Source organism: Ptiloglossa arizonensis, chromosome 6, assembly GCF_051014685.1.
Source record: "Ptiloglossa arizonensis isolate GNS036 chromosome 6, iyPtiAriz1_principal, whole genome shotgun sequence".
In the NCBI taxonomy this organism is placed as follows: Eukaryota; Metazoa; Arthropoda; class Insecta; order Hymenoptera; family Colletidae; genus Ptiloglossa; species Ptiloglossa arizonensis.
Window position 1 is genome coordinate 6,076,597 of NC_135053.1, and position 21,834 is coordinate 6,098,430.

At 35.1% G+C, this 21,834-nt stretch overlaps 1 protein-coding gene across 8 annotated transcripts in view; it reads right to left on the minus strand.

Moving 5' to 3' along the window:
* Nucleotides 1–21,613, minus strand: part of Galphaq (G protein alpha q subunit) — an 80,936-nt gene extending 59,323 nt beyond the window's left edge. For 2 of the 8 annotated variants that reach the window (XM_076313486.1, XM_076313490.1), the window contains exon 1: nt 19,474–21,613. In XM_076313486.1, coding sequence (XP_076169601.1) covers nt 19,474–19,591 — 118 coding nt within the window. In that variant the 5' untranslated portion in view covers nt 19,592–21,613. The remainder of the gene's footprint in view (nt 1–19,473) is intronic. The other 6 variants (XM_076313489.1, XM_076313493.1, XM_076313485.1 and 3 more) reach the window with 6 other exon arrangements.
* Nucleotides 21,614–21,834: the final 221 nt, after the last annotated feature.

The window sequence follows — 21,834 nt, forward strand, 5'->3', positions numbered from 1 at the left end:
TACATGCAACGGTAAACAAAAATTAACGGAAATGTGAAACAATCACTTTTTCTTTGTCGTTTTGAATACACAATTAGCTGGAAGTCTCTTTATGGTTTACTAATATTATATATACATACATTGACAATTGTATATATATATTCGCAATTTCTTCCAGGATATCTACTTCTCAGATCCGTCACACTTTACGCGACCCCCTTGCGAGTACGTCGAGGTTATAAGGAAGAGGATCCATGGGAACAATTTCGAGAAGTGATGGGAATAACTACGACAGCTAACGAGGCAGAAATTGCAACAACTTACGAGTCACTGCTACATATACTGTTTCATTTCGCGTAAAAATTGAAATAAATTTCTCTCCTAATGGAAAACATAAACATCTTGACCTTTTTATCAGCTATGATTCGATTAATAATGGTACGCAATCGGATTTGGAAACCTTTTTAAATGCATTGCAAGGTCGCATTATCGGTTTACAAATTCCTCGTAAGATCGTGCATTTCGAACACTGTGAATCTTGTCAAAATTATAAAGACGTACATATTTAAACACAAATTAATATCTTTTCAGAGATTCATTAATAAACGGTTTTCAATTTACTATTTTGTTCTTTCTTCCACATTTTGCCTACAGAATGAACAAAAGAAAGGGCACCATCGATCGTAGAACTACGGATAGATCAAAAAGCGGTTAATTTTTAGAATTGAGCTTTAAAAGTAACGTTTTTGAGTTTGTTTGTATTTATCAATTACAAGAAGCATCGTTCGATAATGTATGGTATATAAACGATGAGTATAATTGATAAAACATGGACGGTCAAATCTACATGTATGATACTCGAAGCGAGAGGTCAAAGGATATGAAAAACTTAAGTCGGTTACTTCGAATTATTTAACGCGATGTTAGGTAATTGTAAATCGCGGTGAGGTTAGTTAATCGTTAATAGCATTGTGTCCGCCTGCATTGATGTTGTAATATGGCATTTAATTGACAACGACTTCCCGACTTGACCATTTAACTCTATTTAAAGAACAAAGATCCACAGGTTACAAGATCGTACGAGATATCTTGACTGATTTGCCTCGTTTACCGTCTTGACCATTGAAGCTTTTAACCGATAGAAACGATACATTCACTAATTGAAAAATATTTAAACGATTCCAAATAATACTATGAAACATTCGAAGATGCAAAGTTCTGAAAAAGATCCTCCTCGTAAAAGAAATATGTTCGAAATTCGTTTCCAAACATCGTTGGAAATGGTCTTCGTTTTCCAAAATGGAGAATGTATAATTTAATAAAATGTTTATACACTCTTAAAAAATCGTGTTTCAATTTTCACAAAAAAAAAAAAAAAAAAAAAAACGAAATGACTTTCCAAACAACTCATAATTCTGAAAAATAATCTAACACACTATCGAAAACGTATATTTGTGTAACAAAATTAATACTATAAAAGAAATCAATGTCCAGCACAAGGATACGGAACAAAATTAAACGAATTTGTCATGCTTTTGTAAATTTCAGACGATCAGCCCTAATCGTTTATCCGTGAATACGTAAAAAATAGTTGTCTCTTGTTTCAACGAATTGTATATTAATAAAATAGAATATATGTATATTAATAGAAATTGTATATGTATATTAATATGCATGCATTTTATTATGAAATATTGCCCGCGAGTAATTGTAATTTACGACGAGAAAACAAATGCGTTTGAAATTGTTTCAACTGGAATTATTTGTACGATGAATACAAAAATTGAATAAAATTGTAGAATTCAAAACCACGATTACTCTTATATTATTACTAATTTGATATATTCTTTGTTGTTGGTGTCGATGAATCTACATATAATTTCAGGTATAGTTTGTTTTCCACGTAATCTAAGGTATTGGAAACAAGTTGTACAATTGACGACAGAAATTGAATAATCTACTTTGTTAAAATCGATTTCTTCGCTGTAGGCTTCAAATTACCATACAAGGGTACAATTTCTTAATGCATTTATCATATTACCGATGCTATTGTAACTAATAACGTTCGACAAAAACATTTGTAAAAAAATTAAATTCATAAAAACTTAAGAGAAACATTCGTTCGTGATAAGTAACACCAAAATAGAGATTTTTTCATAACTTCTAATAACACCAACCGGGGTACAGAAGTGTAGCGATGAAACGAATTACCTTCTGTAGGTAATACTTTCGTATTAAAATTAAAAAAAAGTTGTCTTGTTTTAATACATCAATTACATAAAAGCGTGAACACGGTAAAAAGTAGGGAAAAATAAAAAATTCACCAACGGTATTACAATAATTATATCCCGATTAACAGTTTTCCACGCTACATTGTTTTTGTAAATACAAATTTTATTAAAATAGTTTTAACGATAATGATCATGGTTTTAGATATTACATGTTACAATTTCCATGCTGATTGAGAGAAAATACCGGGGATCAAACATTTACTGGAAAAAAAAAAGAAAACAGTTTTATTTTATTATGCGGTGTGTTACGATATATCAAAATCGCGACAACATTTTTCGAAATTCTTTAAAACTAGAACGTTACAGTTTCTCATCTAGACTTCCTTTATTTTATTGTTGAAAATAAGACATAATATTTCCATCTTTGTTATCGATGTTTCATCATTTTCTTAATTTCCTTTAATCTTGCTTCCGATAATTCTGAAGTATTGTGCAAGAAAACAAAACTTGATCTGGATAATGACGCTATTACTAATGATTCTTTTATATGTCACGTGCACTGATGAAAATCAGTTTATCGCGACGTTAGAAAGTTATTAATAACTCATAAAGGTTACATCTTGAGGCTTGTAAGGAAAAGCGATAATGTTTCATTCATAACGCACTCGTGCAAAGCATAAAAATTATTCTTAGAATTTAACGTAACAGCAGATACATTGTTTAAGTCAAAACTGAATGAACGCCGATCAACCATAAGTGGCTGTACAATGTTACTGGTATTCGCGAAGAGGTGTTTCTCAAAACAGTATAGAACGAGCTTCGAAATAATGGTAAATCTCCTGCAATTTTAATACATATCGCTCGAAAGTATATGTATTTTGCGTAATATTACAAATCGAATTAACAATATAACTCCCACCAAAGTGAGACTCTGAGAAAACGAAACGACGTTGAATATTTCATCGAGTACATTGTTATAATGTAAACTTTGTATAAATTTTTTCTCACGATTTTCAAATTTGATTCCGAAGGCATTTATTTGAAAGATGAACGTAGTCCGATGAAAATTGTTCGCGAACGAGAAATCGCGAAATGGAGTTTTTTTGGCTTGGATGAAAAAAATATTTAAACGGTAAATAAAAGTCCATTCGTGAGTTAATCGATTCCAGTTTTGAGCGAAAGAAATGCACGGAGATGAAACGTGATCATCACTGAAAAGATTTCTAGTTCGACACGTTTCCGGTGCCCTCGTTACCGTGGCAGATATACAGCCGTGCTAAAATTAATTTCGTCGAAGGAAGAAAAAGATTAAGATCGTCGAAAGAAGAAGTAGAAGAATTCGCGGTTGATCGGCAAAAATTGCGTTCACGAAAATAGCGTCGTGTTTCGCATCGATGTACAGAATATCTCTCGCTTTTGTTTCTTCGTTTATTTGTTCGCTCGATCGATAAAATTAAATACGTTTTTAAGAATATCAATGACTATTTATACCGCTCGGTGGACTAATTGAAAATATGGCCGATTTTCTTAACAATCTTACCGATTCAATTGTACATCGTACACACGCTTTTCCTGCTCCAAAAATACTTGAGAACGGATTTAACTCTGCAACTGTAATGTGCTAGTAAAACTTGTATTCTTTTTTAAGTGATGATTCGATATTCTTGAAATGTGCAGATAAACGGGAGCAAATATAGTAGAAACGAAATTTTATTATGCAGGGTAGGGAACAGGAATGCAAACTCGCTGTGTGCCTTGCAATTGTTCCTGTTATATCGGGAAGAAAAATTGTAGTTTATAATTTTTGACAGATTAAAACGGGGGAAACTCGGGCGAAAGTTTTAAAATAAAAATAACTTCTGGACAATTTTTTATAACGTAAACACCTCGATGAATTTGTGAGAATTTTCAGAGTAATTTCAAAATCGCGTATTATCATTGATTTGATATTTTTTAAATAGAATTTAGTGGCACCATTCGATCCATAGTTCTATTACGAAACAAACACTGTTTGATTTTTGATTCTAAATCGATATAAAAGAAATGCTAAACTGCAATCCATCGACAGGAAGATCAACGAAGAAGAACATTTATCACTTTGCAAAAAGCTGACAAATTGTAAAGAAAAAAGGATCTGCATCTTTGAATGTTAAAGAATATATATATATATATATATATATATATAGAAAGTGACGAAAAGTTTCATCGAGATGGTTACGTTATAAAAAAATTGCCGAAAATCATTTTTATTGTAAAAGTTTCGTTCGAGTCTCCGAGAAAAGGAAAGAAAAAATTACTTCTAGGCGAAAATAGAGACAATTTGCAGAGAAAAAAGTTTAATGAATTAATAAAGACTAACTACCTGTGATGTAATTTTTTCCTCAAGAACAACAGTGCATATGCAATATGCACTTGACCTTTCCTTTAAAGAGAACTACTTTCTTTTTCCATGTATATAAATCGATTTTCTTCCTTATTCTGTACATAAAACTATAAAAGTATGTTTATCAGAAAATTAATATTTCACGAGACATTTCACATTACTCTAGAGAAAATTACTTTACATTACAGAAAATATTTCCTGTAGGGTTGTTTAAAAACTGGAATGTGTTCACACTCCTTTGTGTCATTTGTTTTAATAAAAAAAAAAAAAAAAAAAAAAAAACAAACTAACCATATTACGAAAAACGTAAGAAACACGAAAGAAAGTGTTACAATGTAATTGTCGAAAAGCTATTCCCAATATTTATATTTATCGCTGAAGAACACACAGCAATTTACATTACATTTGTAATACACTCGATACACACTCTGTTATTACAAATATAGTATATATTATAATATACAATGGGCAGTAATTAAGTAAACCTCTTCATCTCGATAACAACATATCGGAGAAAAATAACGGTAAACCATTCGACGAAATAATTTTCTAAAATAAAATATGAAATATCCCACGACATATATGTTTTTCAATAAATGCATCTTCGTAAATTTGTACACAGAATAATGAAAATAAATTTGTCTAAAAGAAAAGTAGGTACGGTTTCATTTAAAAAGAAAATCTATTTGTATATTGCATCGGTACTGTTGCTCCAAATGGAGAAACAATTTACGCTTTACAATCCCATTAACATTTTTACAAAACGTTAGCTGTATCGATTTTCTCGACTTCTTGTCCGTATTAAAACGAAGCAAAAAATCGTCCTAGTACTTAAAATGACTCTGTATACGTTCGTTATAATAAATTTGATGTCTTTCTAAGCTCAATATTAGATTTCTTCAAGAGTTAATTCAAAAGTTAACATATTAAATAATATACAACATTTCTGGACATACGAACGTATACGTATATATTGTATATAACATATACAATTCCAAAGACAATTCTACGTATAAAAATAAATAAGAAACGCGAATAACTAAAATTCTCTATTCGTTACAGATATTATTCGTCACGTTTTTTACATAATGCGTGGATTTATAACCAGAGATACTATTATCTCGTAACAACTGATTTTCACAGAGGCCAGTTACCGAACGAAAAATATTTTTTCCACGTTTTCGATTTATTCTCCGCACAGAGTCATCCGTTTCGCGGTTACATCGCTGTAACATGTAAATACAAAACACCATGTAAATACGAAATGAACGGGACAACGGGCAAATGTTCGAATATGTGTCAATATACAATAACGAAGGTAGTTCGACTGAAAAAGATAAGAGAGATTCAAAATTTATTGTTTACGTGACGAGAGTCGTGTATCGCATGTACCAACGTATAAGCGGTCGTTTGCTATTATTTAACACTTGTGCCATCGTACGTGCTGATCGATATCTTTTGTTATGTGCACGCCACAAAGAGAGATACCATCGATCGAAACCATTCATCGCGTACCATTTTTCCAGACGACAAAGGCAATAATTGCTATAATGCTTTAGGTAAATATAGATTTTTCAATTTTGCAACAATTTCAAAAACGATCGCGTAACACGCGTAACCCGACTCATAGTTGTTCGTAACATTATTGAATGCACGAAATAAATATGAAAGACAAAGAAAATATATGAATTGAACCCCTTAAGGACGAAGAGAACTATTAAATAATTTCTGATAAAGCTAAGGCGAGTTGTTATTAAAATCGTTAGGAATATACGCGACTTTGAGTAGATATAATAAATAAAGCTTCTCGGAAGATAAAACAGTAACAACTTAAACGAAACTCGGAACGTATCAACGGCTCGCAATTTCAATAAGCAAACGAAATTTAACGACTAAAAAAAAGAAAATGTCAACAGTATATTCTCTGTCGAATAAAATACAGAATTTACAAAAGTGAGACCAAATGTATGTAGTTTAATGCTCACTGTTATTGGCTCACGCGAAAATGAATTATTATCCACAAAACGTTTTATTGCTTTAGACAAATTACATCTTCTGCATTTCGTTAGAGAGGAATGAAACCAACCGCAAGATAATATCCACTAACGAGTGATATACTTTTTAAAGAAAGAGGATCATTATAACTCTGAAAGAAGAAGAAATCATAGGACGTAATACCCTTTATCGTCCATATAAACGAACGTAACTGTATAATTATATTGCACAATTGTTTAGCAATTATTGATCTTTGTTCGTGCTCGATACACACTTGTAAACATAACGAAAAGAAGAACGTTCGTTTAAAGAAAGCAAAATGAAGTAATTTCAATCTCTTGAAGAATACCGATACTTTTACGTTTAGTTTGTAAGTTATTTTAAATATCATAACATAGGAATAACGGTTAAAATTGTAAATAAATATTCGTAATTAAATTTTCCAATAATATTACATGACAAAATCGTTACAAGATTTTCAGACGGCATTGGTCAATATTAGTTTATTTTAAAACAAAATAATTCATCTCTGAAAAGGTTAAACGGTGTTTTCCAAAACCGAGAAAATCGAAGCTTCCCGTGCAGATTTGTGTCAACTGTTGCACACTCGTAGATCTATATGACTGTCATCGATACCTGTTGCCAATTTTTCTCCACATCTGTAGGGAGTGTGATAATGAGAGGAGAGGAGGGAGAGAGAGAGAGAGAGAGACTGACTGACTTACATTTGATGGAAATCAACAAAAATGCACAACTTTTGAATGACTATGAACAATTCAATGCAAAATGTTAAAAAATAGGAAAAACTGTGCCATTATCTTGGTATAAGAGAAAATGACTAGAGATAAGACTTAATACTTTAGATATGGTGAAAGAGAGGATTGTGAATGAAATATTAATAAGAAGCATTCCATGTTTCAAAAATAATATAGAATTTTGTAATCGTCATTAAAATTTTCTTATACAATTGACTCCAATCGATCTTTATTTCTGAACTGAGAATATTTGATGCAGTTAAAAATATGTTCAATTGTAATTTATCGTAACTCGGAGAAATGATTTTGGATATTAATTATGTATTTGTGAGTCTGGTTTTGTCTATCCTGAGCCTGTTTAATATTATTTCCTCTATCTACTACCGATGCAAACGAGGGTACGTTCCATGCATTGTTTCGCTAATTTAGAAATTTGTATTTGCAATATCTTTTGGACGTCGTTGAAAAATATTTGTAAGAATTGGTCCTTTAGTATAAGAGTGGAGGCTTCAAAAAAAACTTTCTTAAGTCAATGGTAGCAGTTTGCTCGTCTGGTTTTATCTTAGATATATTTGGACTCGACCGCCTTTGGGTTCGTACAGTTTCAGATACAAACATTTTCAGAGTAATAATGGATACACAGTAGTTTAAAGGTTATTTTAAATCTGATGATATTTGTATACTAAATGAAAGGTTTCAACGTGCAAAGAATGAATGATTAAAAAGAAGTATCGAAAGTATCGATACTGTTATTTTTCGAAAAAATAAACTGAATTTATTTTCACAAAACAAACACACCTAACTGGTCATTTTGCTATAACGATCGATACAAATCCTTTTTAATTAAATAAATAAAAGAAATGGATAAAAACGTGTAAAATAATGATAAATCGTTAAAACAGTACGTTGGAAAAGTGATTCCTTTTACTATTTTTCAATGGAAGTCGAATTAAATTATTTCTTTAATCATCGTTCGCCTTTCGGGTAAAACTGTCTTAATGCAAACGTAAGAATTTACTATTTTTTTAAATTAATTTTAACAGAAATAAAATGAAAAACGATGAGTACGTTATAGTACAAAATAATGTTAATAAAGAAAATTTCAACTGTCTCGAACTTCCAAGTTTCCAAGCTCATTCTCCCGTCCCTTTTTTTTTTTACTACTAACGAGAGAAAACCTTTTTAGGGGCGTTTTCAACAAGAATAAAATACTACGAAAAACATTTGTTTCACTTCTGAGAGTTTGCAATTTCCTCGCAGGACACAGTTCGAGAAACTCTACTTTGGATATTATTGCAAATTTCTTCGTTGCTGTAATTTCATCGGTAGTCAACCCTGCACGTCTAATCGATCGGTGAACATGTAAAATAACATTAATTATCCGCTGGTGCCGTTTGAAATTATTATCATAAAGATATACGTTACATTATTGAATTTGGACATAGTTTCCTTCGATGCATACCTCGTAAAGCAGATGTTTTTATAGATCGCCATTTATAAGAAAGTGATTCGCTTCCTTTGAGCAAATAAGTAACTTCCGTGTTCGTGTCTAGGATACGAGACAACTCGAACGAGAGGATTTCTCTCGAAAAAATAAATCGAAGATGCGAAATACAAATTTGTTGCGCGAAACAGAGTTTTTAAAAGTAATATTTTTAAAATATGCGACATACGTGCGCATTTAATTGACGAACGTGCAAATTCGCATATCTCTCGACCGCGTGCGTATATACATTCCGCAGAGTTTCAAATTGATATAGAAAAAAGTGTAAGTTATGTTGTATCTGGTGTTTATTTACGAATATTTAAACGGTACCGTTCTTTAATTATTGAACGATTACAGTATTTACGTTTCGAAATCAATCTTTTTCGCTACAAATTACATCCCCATACGCGCCGTTTATTGAAAATTGTAGTAAAATGGTTAATTTTTCTCTCGAGATACAAAATATTTGACATTTTACTTGACCCGAAAGTATTAAATAAGCGCCAATCGCTTCGTTCTATGTTAACGAACTTTCGTAATTATTAAACTTGAAAAGTGTAGCCTCGTTCGGCACATATTTCACTTATTATTGGATTTTCGTTTCGTTTCGATATATTGTTAATTCTGTGATACTTTCGTTAAGTCGGATGAGAATGTTTTTATTTTTCATTGTCACCGTTGCAACTGCGGTTAAGCTTTTCGATATAATCGTGGTATACTTACGAACGGTATGTAGGGCAATAAGTTCACCGTGTTCTTACATATTGTTGCACCGATGGTTCTAGAAATATAACATTATTATTCTAAGAACACAAAATCATTCGTATCCGTGGACTTAAACCACTTTCATAATGAACAGGTCGTATTGTACATCAAACATATCTGACACGAGATCCACTGGACTAGTTCTAGTGAAATATGAACGTATCCCACGCATTTTTTAAATAGATTATTTCGAAAACGTAAACTTGCGCCAACAAATTTCACTCCAATTTCCCAACTGATTCTTACCTTTATCTTTAATTGGTATCTACCTTCGAACCACAATACAAATTATAGAACATTGTTTACTTTCAACGACGAACACGATGAAATTATTTTCCAAATTACACTGCACGTGTTACAAGCATCCCGTGGAAAGTTCGCATCGTCGTTACATCAATAATCAATGATACCATTCCCACGATTAATATATTAAAAATTATGAAAATTATCGTTGAGAAACACTGTGCAACGTGACTTGGCAAGTTTTTGGTTCGTAGATCGGTATCGGGCATGTAATGTGCACTCGAGAAATCCTCTTATGACGACACTATTATGGTAATACTGCTTCATCAAAAGTTAAGAATTTAATCGGTACACAATGAATACTGTTATGAGAGAATGTGACCGAGTAAATTATTCCACGTTTCCTACTCTACTCACGTCCACGTCGCAGGAAGAACAGAGTCCGTGTTAATGCTTGAAACTAATTTCTACACTTACTCAAAACCCTGTGACTAGAAGTACAAACAGTTGAACAAAAAATCAACCAGCGTTTCGATACGGTGAATAATATGCTTTGTTTACGGAAAACCATGAGCGTTCCACGTTTATTTCCGTTAAAGTCACCGTAGATGGATTTCTTTCGAACAAAATTACTGGAACTGGTTTTTGGAGAATCGAGGGAATATTTTTAAAGGGAACGTATAGAATTATACTCTCAGTTTTATTATATTTTTAATTTTCCTCTCCTGTGAAAGAATTTGTTTAAAACGATTAGAAAAGAAATGGTTGTAACATTTTCTTTTTTTCGTACTAAAATCATTTTCAACCGACCTATACCCAATATAGGATTATTTTTCAAACGGTACAAGAATCAACAATTTCCAAAATTTTTTAAATCCTTCAACGTAAGATTAAATCCTAATTTTTAATCCTTCGACGTAAGATTAAATATTGTTAAATACTACGACATATCCAAGTTTCAGCCACGTATAAACTGTTACTTTAAAAGGTGCCCGATTTGATATAGAATAACTGACCCTGTTATGTTTGTAAAAGGTGCGCTCGCATAACGTGATATCAGCCAGCGTTTCTATATCATACCAATAGAGACAGAGTGGCGAAAGACACAGAAGTTATGTTGGATAGCACTGTTACAAACAATTCTGAAGTACACCATCGACATTTATCGTTTCTACCACAACTAGTGGTATTTTCTCTTAAAATGTTGCAATAGCTATTTTTTGTTTCATATTTACTGTATTTTTTAAGCGAGAATTTCTTCGGATCTAATACGTTTCAGTACCTTAATAACCCTAAAAGAATTTTTCCAAGTTACGAGTGGAAAAATTATAATAAAAATTAGGATTCATTAATTCAGTATCTGTATTTTCTAAAACATCATTGAGACGAGTTGACATCATGTTCGAGTTTTATCGAACGACGAAACTTATTGAGCAATCTAGTACTATACTGTTCAATAACTGTTTTATCAAACGATAAAACTTATTGAACAAGCTAGTATACTCGTACGATACGATGAAATTAACATCAAATATCAAAAAGTGATAAAAGTAGAATGGAAAAGGTGGGACAAAAACGAATAATGTAAAATGTATGCACACACTTTAAATTATCGATCATCCTTGTCTGTTTACTTTTGTTGATGAAATCCACATAGATTCGCACTATAAGTTTCTGGATTTAATGAATTCAATGTATATAATGAAATGTTTACGTTTACCTATCGTTATTTTGCACAACCGATTCATTAATTTTTTAGCATTTCAAATATCTGAGCGATTACTATGTCCAGAAGAGAACGAATCTTAACCACTCGATAAAAAAAAATGGAACAATATTCAGTACGCACTATTTAAACAACCAGAAATGTGTACGAAGAATTATAATTGACCGGGAAAAGATACGAATATTGTAAAAAAAAAAAAACAAAAATTGACGTATTAAAATTCATCGACCCCAAAGAGTGTAGAAATTAAATATTATTATACACAACTTAGAATATAAGTAGATAATTATATTTGACCGAATATTTGTTAAATTATTCTTACGATATTTAGAGCTGCATCTACAGAATTCTTACATTAATAACAATAAAGTAATAACTGCGCAAATACGACTAACGATTCAATATCTGCTGGACTACTTCCGTTTTGATACATACAAGTGAATAGACTTCCGCCAAATACAAATATTAGATGGAAAAAAATTTTGTAGGTGTTTATCTAAGATATTTTCCAAAGTGTCGGTTTTACAAAAGAATCTTTTAGACAGAAGTTATGCATATTTCTGTACAGAATATGATTCCGAAATAAAAAAAGTATAGATTAATAACGAAAAAGAAAAGAAGAATAAGTTGATCTCAAATAACCTTGATAATGCTCACGCATTAGGAAACCAATATTGCCATTTGAATTTCCTTTCAAAATCATGAAGGACATGAGTTTCGCTTTTTTTTTTTTTTTTTTTTTTTTTGTTAGTTCTCAACGTGATATTTTGTTACGTTAACTTGAACGGGACATTGTATACGTAAGTATAGGTTGACAACAATATTAGGTCGTCATTGCTATCGTTTCACAATATTTTCGATTGTTCGAACATTCGATAAATAATCTTTGTGTTTAGAAACATTGTAATTACAAGTAACTTACAGTGCATTGAAATGTATAAAACGCTATATAATTTACTGAATTGAAAATTGTTAAAAGAAACTTTAAACGCGTTTTTTTTTCAAAACGTTATTTTTTAAATTGACTTTCATGATATCTCAAGATCCAGTCGACCGATTCAATTCATATTTGGAAAGAATCTTCACTAGATACGCCTTTATCGTCGTAATTAGAGATTTTTAAAAATAACGAGTTCCATTATTTTCTGTTAAGATGCAAAACACAAAATAAAACTGAAAAATATAAATTCAGAATTTATAGTTTCGCCGTTCTTTTATTCGTCGAGATTTTGACTTCCCCATAGTTTCTGCTGTAATTGTATCCTTCCTAATGAAGATACCTTCTCAGCCTCTGTTTCTAATCCATGGTCAGGTTGAAATCGTAGAAGCCAATAGGAAGTGTCTTTTGGAATAGCCATTAAACAAGAAGCCATAACTCCAACAATTTTTTATATTTCCGAATAAAAAAAATACTATATGTACCTGTAAGATGAAGAAACATATCTGGGAAATTTCGCTACAAAATAGACTACTAGCCATTGGAAAGAAAAAAGAAAGAAAGAAAGAAAAACAGAAAGAGAAAAGAAAAAGAAAGAAAGAATAAAAAAAGAAAACAACCGAAAAAACGATAGTCTACACAGCAATAAGCCATTAAACGAGAAACCATAACTCCAACAATTTTTTATATTTCCGAATGAAAAAAAGACTATATGTACCTGTAAGATGAAGAAACATATCTGGGAAATTTCGCTACAGAATAGGCTACTAGCCATTAGAAAGAAAAAAGAAAGAAATAAAGAAAAACAGAAAGAGAAAAGAAAGAAATAAAAAAAAGAAAGCAACCGAAAAAACGATAGTCTACACAGGAATAATCCGTGAAGTAATCGGGTACGATCGGACAGTTCTCTGTGCAAAAGTGCGAGCGGACGCGTTGATAGTAGGTAAACGTGATCCCGAGTCAAAGCGAAGGCGGTGGTGTGGCGAGGCGATCAATCATCGAAACCGAATCGATGGTCTGGTGTTTCCGTTTCAGCAATTTTGAAGTTCATCGACACAGGAAAAGGCTATTGCGAACGTCGCGATAACCACGACTAACGGTAACCAGATAATCGATGAATCCCTCGAATTTCATTGGAGCTCCATTACTCGTTACGCGACTGAGAATTCAATTTAATTAACGTCCGATTACAACACCGAGTCGCCGTTTCGCGATGTCGAAAAGTTAGAAGAGACTGTGGAAAGCGCTTTGATCCGTATTTCGTACGGAGGAAGTGCGTATTCTATTTGCTTGGGGTACCGTGGGCCCAGGTTGGAAACGAAACAGTGATCTTGCGAAAACAGAAGGATACGGATGATCCTGCAGTATCTTCCAGAGCCACGTAAAGTGGCTCCAAAAAGTATTCGTACACAATATTATAAGGAAATCCTTCTTGTGTTCATCTGTAAAACTGATTTTGATAAAAGTTTGCGCGCGTGTAGAGCGCAATGCTGCATGTATAGAGAAATTCTTTGTCCACGGGAAATATTTTTAAGAAGATGAAATTAAGTCTCGAAGGTTTTAATGTTTTCTTTTTAAATTCTTTTTAACACTTTTCTTGGGACTTCTTCGCGACAGATCAATCTGACAGAGCACTAAGAGCTGAATATTTTTCATATGAAAAGTTTTGCTCTATTTCGCATCATTACCAGGTTGTATTTGAAAAATCGAAGAGAAATCGATTTTATACGATCGGAGAGCTTACAACGACTTTCATTTTCTTTATAATTTCGTAATCGTGCGAGACACAACAATAATTTTCTTTTCAAAAAATGTTCAATTTCTGGTATTCTAAACGTGACTCGCTCGACAATCCGATATCGATGAAACCGACCGAAATTTAAGGCTGGGCTGAGTCTGTGTGTTAAATTTATCTGTACCGGAACACTTTGATGTTTCGAATATTCGTTGAACGTAATTCGAGTATTTTATTATCTCTGCGATATTCCTACGTTTTACAGTGTTAAAAAAGCTCCCAGTTTAATCGTGTAGGGCGACATTTGTTTAACTCGCAAACCTGACTACTCGTGACCTACTCGTGAGTCAGGGACTGGCTGTGAACGTGTTATGTACCTGGATAGGATAATCGCAGTATCTGAATAATGCAATATAGTGTGTGTGTGTGTGTGTGTAGTTATTTTAATAATATTATTCGAATAAGTATATTCATAGTTTATTCGTAACATTCTAATAACTATAAAAAGGATTTGCATTTCTTATAAGGAAAATGCAAGATCTTCGTTCCACCGAAAGTCTCAAGATGAGACTTTCCAAATTTGTACATAAATGCATTTACTTATCCTGATTTATTATGTGTAGCATTACAAGGGCACATATTCGATACTTTTCCAATTATTTATAGTTAAAGTTTTATCATTGTGTATAATTAGAGATTAATTGTATCTTTCAATTTGAACGGTGGCGTAAGGTTAAGGTGTCAATTTTCTCCATCGGTAGACCCGAGTTCGATTCTCAGCAGTTGTTAATATATTTTTCCCTTTCGTTCGTTATTAAAATTAATAAGATCTTGATTAAAATAATTTTATTCTTTACATAAAATATGATACTTGTGGTTGTATATACAAAAGTATCATCGTTATAAACAAATTATGTTTTCAGTTATACATTTATTCGATATCGCGTAAGAAATAATTTTTATATTTTTGTTTTATTTTCGGGCATGACTGGATAATTAATTCTACGTATTATTTTATTAAATGTATCGTTTTTATTCATTTTTAATTTTTCGTTTAATTTCGTAAATAGTAATAAGTTTTGAATTTTTTTTTATATACGACGATAAGTACCATATTTTATATAAATAATAAAATTATTTCAATCAAGATCCAATTAATTTGAATAAATGAAAAGAAAAAATATGTTTAAAAAATGCTTGGAATCGAACTCGGGTCTCCCGGCGAAGCAGATCGACACCTTACATTTACGCTACCGCTCAATTTGAGAAATACTACAACTATACTGTAATTATACACAATGATTAACTATAAATAATTAGAAAACTATCGAGTATCTGCTTTTACAATGCTATACATAATAAATCAGGGTTAGTAAATGTACAAGTTATGCAAAGCCTCGTTTAGATCGGTGCAACGAATGTCTCGCGTTCTTCTTGTTAGGTCATTATCTCAGGGAAACGTGGAATTAGATAAAACCGTGCTGACACGCGTTCACAGGGAAAGAGGCAAACAAGAGTCTGCTGTATCGACGATTAGGCAATTGCCGATCCGCTTCTACGAAATTTCCACGGATTCGTCCCATAACAAAGGACGTTACACCTAATATGTACCCGATCGAGTGAAAGCTTCGATTTTGGTGAAACTGTACACCAAGCACGAGTGCAATTTTTCAAAGGAGGAAGAGAGAGGGTAGAGAGAAAGAAAGAGAGACAGAAACAAAGAGAAAAAAAAAACAAGGTTCGGTTCGAGGTTCGTATCGAAAGAGCAAGATCCTCGAGCCGCTTGTGCACGCTGACACTTGATAAAAAACCGCTTCGAGAGCACGCTTAACTCGGATTTCATTTTGCGGAATAGGTAGGTAAATACGCACACCAGCCTCGCATGAATCATAAGATCACAAAAGCGTGAAAGTCTCGAGCGGACAATGCGTGCAACGGGCAGCGACTTCTCAGATCGTAAGCAAGCCGAGTGTCTCGCATCGCGAAGTATGTATCGTGACAAAGGGATTTGAAACCGGGCAACGTGGCTCGCGTTACCGATTCTATTACGCCTCGTATTAGACACTCCAACAGTGGAAAGTTTCAACGCACGAGCTAATTACACGCGGTCAACAATTGATGTTTCCCCGATGATTATTTAACGATCCAATTCCTCCGAGCTATTTTCAATCGCTGAACAATTTTTGAAACAATTAAGGTAAATGTACCCGTTCACGGTCGCAACCTCTTTAACGACCACTGCTCTTTACTTTCTACTAAATGTAAAAAATCGATCAATCCACGAATTGGAACCGTTCAAAACGAAAGTCAACGATACGTTATTTGAAGAGTACGTACACGTATTTAGATATTCGATAATCGAGCCACTTTCTTTCGAAAAATAATTTGCAACCTGAAACTTACCACCGTACCGGATCTTCCGTGTTTGCGGATTATTTAAAGATCCATTCCGCTCAACCGAAGACGATGATTTAACGAAATATGTAGTACTTTCTTACTGCTCTGAATACTTGTAGAAAATATAAGAGAGAATAACCGAAAGTACCATTTTTCGGTCTCAATCTTTTTCGTTCGAATGTGCAAACTACTCGAGCTACGAATTTTTTCCGAGTAGTTAATCGATCGAATAACTTTAACGGTCCATGTGATATTTAATATTTAAAAAGTTTCAACATTTCGTACAAGTTGAACACTCGACGAGACCATTATTACGTTTAGATACACGGTACTTTCTCGACCTTTCGATTCAATTTAAGCTCCCAAGTTGTTTAAAATACCGATTCCAATATTTCTTTCGAGCATTCATACCGTTTTAATATATAGGTAGTATGTATCATCCAAAGGATCATTTTTCGAGACGATGAATTTTCAAAATACGAAGGCTACGCGTACACTCGACCAACAATTTTTTAAGTCTTAATTACACACCTCTCTGTTCTGTTTATATACAAGCTTCGAAACGTTTCAGATCAGTGCTGTTCAATAATGTATAACTTAATATTTAATTTCGTTAAGACAAATCGAAGAACCGTTAACGAGGTTTTAATTATTTTTCCAAATTTGAACATCGACCCGACCGAAACGACCAATGATTACAGAATAAAATTAAGAATGTAACTTTCCCAAGTGTCGGATATCATTTGTACGATAGACTTAATCACATGCAAAGTAAAGTTACTGGTGTGCATTAATAAAGAATCTAAAAAAAGGTTTTCATTTCGACAACTTTGTAACATTTATCACGATCAGCATTTTTATTACATTTTGTTTAGAAATTAGCTCTTTGATTATATATTAACAATTCGATATATGTATCACATGCAAACATGATGATGGACACTTTTTGCGTGCATCCTGCATTTAAAATCGATTATCTCGAAAACGAGGCTCGCGCAAAATTATTTTAATCTAAACTTTCAACTTATTTGTGGACTATACCGTATCATCCTCCTTTCAACGGTGTCATGAATTATGGAACACTTTGTATTTCTTAACATGGAATGTCGTAATTGTACCAACCGTTCCATGTGCCATGAATAGCGGAAATCATATTTTTAGCACAAATGCTGATGTATTTCATCATTATTATGGCTAAACTTTATAAAATTTCTATTCTGATCCACAATGAATAAATAACACACTTAAGCAATAATAAAGCGAAAAAAAAAAAATTAAAAAATGAATATTACGTTTCCTTTCATTGAGAAACGACTCTGAGGAAATCTAAGGTTCGCTTACTTAAATGACTTTAACGCTCATTAAGCAGTCCAATATTTTAAAGGCTTCACATGCTATACATATTACACACGCGCGCGCACGCGTTCGTTCATTCTCCCAAATTGTCCAGAAACGTGATCTCCGAATTATTTTTAATATAAAATTTACAGAAGAGTGCACAAAAGTATATATACAGACGATTCTTATATATAAAAAGATACTTTTCAAGGCATTTTTGTGTAATTTTATATATCATGAAAACAGACTATGCAATTTAATTATCACTTAACAGTAGAAAAGATACGATATTTTATGGATGCGATACATATTTCTATCCGTTTCTAATTTTAATAACATTCCAGAAATCTATTTTTCATTTCCGGAAATGGATAGTACGAAAGCTCATTGTGACTTTATTATTTTAAAATATAAAATATTATATTTACTCTCGGTATACTTAACAATAATAAAATCACAATTATCCCATTACACTATTTAAGATTGAAATTCTTCTAGCATTAAAAATCCAAAGAAACATGCAGATGAGTAAGATACACAAGCACACATAAGATCAACCTAAACTCCTCGATAACTATACTAATTTTAGAATCGACTCTCCTCCCGATCGTAAACCATTCCTTCGCTGATAGCATGGATTACGGATGACACGCGGTACTGAGTTAGCTTTTATCTTTAAAAAAAATTTCCTTACAATACTGTTCCTTCTAATCTGACAAACTTTGCAGAATTTCCACGATGATGCACGAGACGTGAACGTTATAAAAAATCATACCGCGATAATTTCTCGTATAGGAAAATCGATTTGTTCAATCGGCAGTCCATAAAGCAACGGCAGCGATAATAATAAAGCGGCTTTTAATATCTTGGCAATTTTCTAAAACTGTTCGCATCTTTACGCGTCGTTAAGGCCAAGAAATCTATGCGTAATCGTGAGCAAGTACGCGTGCAATGGCAGCAACGTTAAACAAAGCGAGATAACCTAAAAGGCTCGCGACGAAACGTCGAAAGTCGCACGCGATTCTCCTAACGGCGACGTAGCGATGCGTTAATTCGTGTTTGAAAAAGACGATAATACAACGCGTTTCCGAGGTTCGGTAAACGCAGCGACGTATACAGGGGCCTGCAGGAAGCTCCGACAGTATCGTGTAACGACTATGGTCGAGAGCTGTCAAGCGCACGCCGGTTATATAGACTGGGTCAACTACACTCGTGCACTCCGATCGTTCTCAGGTAGCATACAAACGGCGATCTCCCCGAGAAGCACGACATCTACGAGCCGCGTGAATGAAATGGACCAGTGCCCTGAAACGCGAACGTATCGCCGGCGGAAGGAAAATGACGGCACACCCGATAATTCGATCAACATGGGATACACGAGAATGGAACAGATAGAACGGAATGGCGTCGTAGTTATCGAAAAGAGAACGACAGCAGGGGCGAACGATAGAAGAGAATTCTAAGAAACGTTTCGTACAAGTCAGTGGTTACGGTTAAACTTACCCAAAAGAAGCAGCTTAAGTTCCCGCCTGGCATCACGTTTGTCCTTTCGTAGTTGCCGCTCAATCTCCTGATTGATACGTTTCTGCTCCTTCGCCTCTTCCGACAGGCAGCACGCCATGGCTCAGGACAGCAGGATCCTCGACGGATGGAGGAGGAAAAAAGGAAAAAAATGAGAAGGAAGAGGAGAAGGAGGAAAAGGAAAGGAGAAGGGAGAGGGAGGGAGGAAGGGAACAAGCGATTTGAAGTGGTAGCGAGGGATTGTCGAGCGACGAGATTTGTTGTGAACGGCAGCGGGCTCGACGGCACGGTATCGTCGTCGGGCCGATATTACCTTGCCACCGCGAGCAAGCGACGATGTCTCGTCGCCGTCCTCGTGGTTTCCTTTTCTTCTTCCTTCCCTCACGTCCTGGTAAAACCAATGAACCCCTTTCCGATCGTCCGCACCAACACTACTGCCACTAGCACGCTTCACAACCACTTGTCCACGACGTCAACGACACGACGACGAGGACGACGACGTAGACGTAGACGTAGACGTAAGCGTAGACTCGACGGATGCGACTACGGAATCCTCGTATTCTCAACAACGTCGGCACACGCGGCGACGGAGCACTCCTGGCAGGGCTCGACGACGCCAGCGACACATCAACACATGTACGCACACGCACGAACCTCGGCCGGCAGCTTGTCTGCCCTCTCGTTCTCTTCTGCTGTTTTACTCTTCCTTACTTTTTTCTCTATTCTTTATCTTTATCTTCCTTCTCTTCCTTTCTCGATGTATATTCAAGCATGCACGTTTCGCAACGAAACGTAAAACGCACTCGCGAGAGGTTGAGGAAGCAAGAAGAGACACGCGCACACACGTTTAGTCTTTGCTCGCGGCGCGATTTCGGTGATTCCGATGAGACAAATTTCGCGAGAGCGAGGTCCGTTGGATCGAGATCTAAAGAGTCCCGACTATACTCTGTCGAATCTCGATCGTCGGTCCCTAGGTCCCTCGCTGTACCCGCGTACTACTCGCGAGAGAGCTCTCGTACGGCTCGTTCACTCGTTCACTCGTTCACTCGGTTCCCGGCGCGGTTGGGTGTGGTAACCCACCGGCGCTCTATCTCTTTCCTTCTCTCTCGTCCGCTCCCTTTCTCCCTCACCCCCTCTCTGTTTCTTTATCGTTCTCTGTCTCTCTCTTTTTTCTTCGATTCTCTCTCTCTTTCTCTCTCTCTCTCTCTCGCTCGCTCGCTCGCTCGCTCGCTCTCTCTTCCTAGCGTACTCTTTCTATATCGCACACGCGACGAGATAGATTCACACTGAATATGCACCGTGTGCGCATACACGCAACCTATCCGCGACGGCGACGTATGTATGCCAAACGACAGGACAAGATTACGAGGACAACGTAGACGGAAACAACGAACCGGGGACGACAGAATAGAAGACGATGATGAGGTCGTCTGCTGTTATTGCCGCTGCTGCACGACCGCTCACACCACCTCGAACGGAGTAACTCCTCTTGCGATTCGCGCCGCGCCCGCTCAGTACGCAGCCTTTTATCAACCCTCGGTTGCTCGAGAATCCTGTTAGACCAAACCAGATTGGCGAAGCCCCGACACGGTACGTCGTCGTATAGCGGTCTGTAGGCGCGGGGGCGCGCACGTGTCCGCTAACGAGATTAAAATCGGCGAGAAGGAGGAGATGCGGCCGCCACCCGCCGGGGAGGAGGCACGGAGAACGTAACAGCGCCGTGGCGTTTTGGATATAGGTTATACTCTCGTCTCTGTACAACCGACCGATTCTGACAGCTCGCAGCGACACGGCTGCTGCTGCTATTGCTCTGCGAGATCACGCGCGCACTTTCCTCCAATATCTCTATCTTCGTTTCTCTTTGTCGTACTTTCTTTCTGCCCTTCTCTATTAGCGAATCACCCACCGGGTACCCTAACTAACTGTATTTCTTTCTAGTCTGTAGCTTACCTCTGTACTCTCTCACTCTTTCGTTCTTTCACACCGGTTCCACCATACCATGATCATGTTCGTAATAAAGGTTGCCGCGATATTCCAGCGACTTCTCTCGGACATCAGAGAGTATTTTCTTTAAAACGGTTTGGTATAACCGATATGACTGTATCGTATGCATCAAACGACACGTATCAGTTTTTAACTATTGAAAATATACTGCTGAAATTATAGAATCGGCTATGGATTTATGTGTATACCTGATTGGTCGCGCCATTTTCATGGAGCATAGTTTCGTTTCCGGAATTTAAAAATTTGCATCGACAATCCAATATATCTTAGCCTATTAGTTAATTCTTGCAAAAATAATGGCCACTTAAACGTGATTTAATACTGTAGTTGCATTGCTAC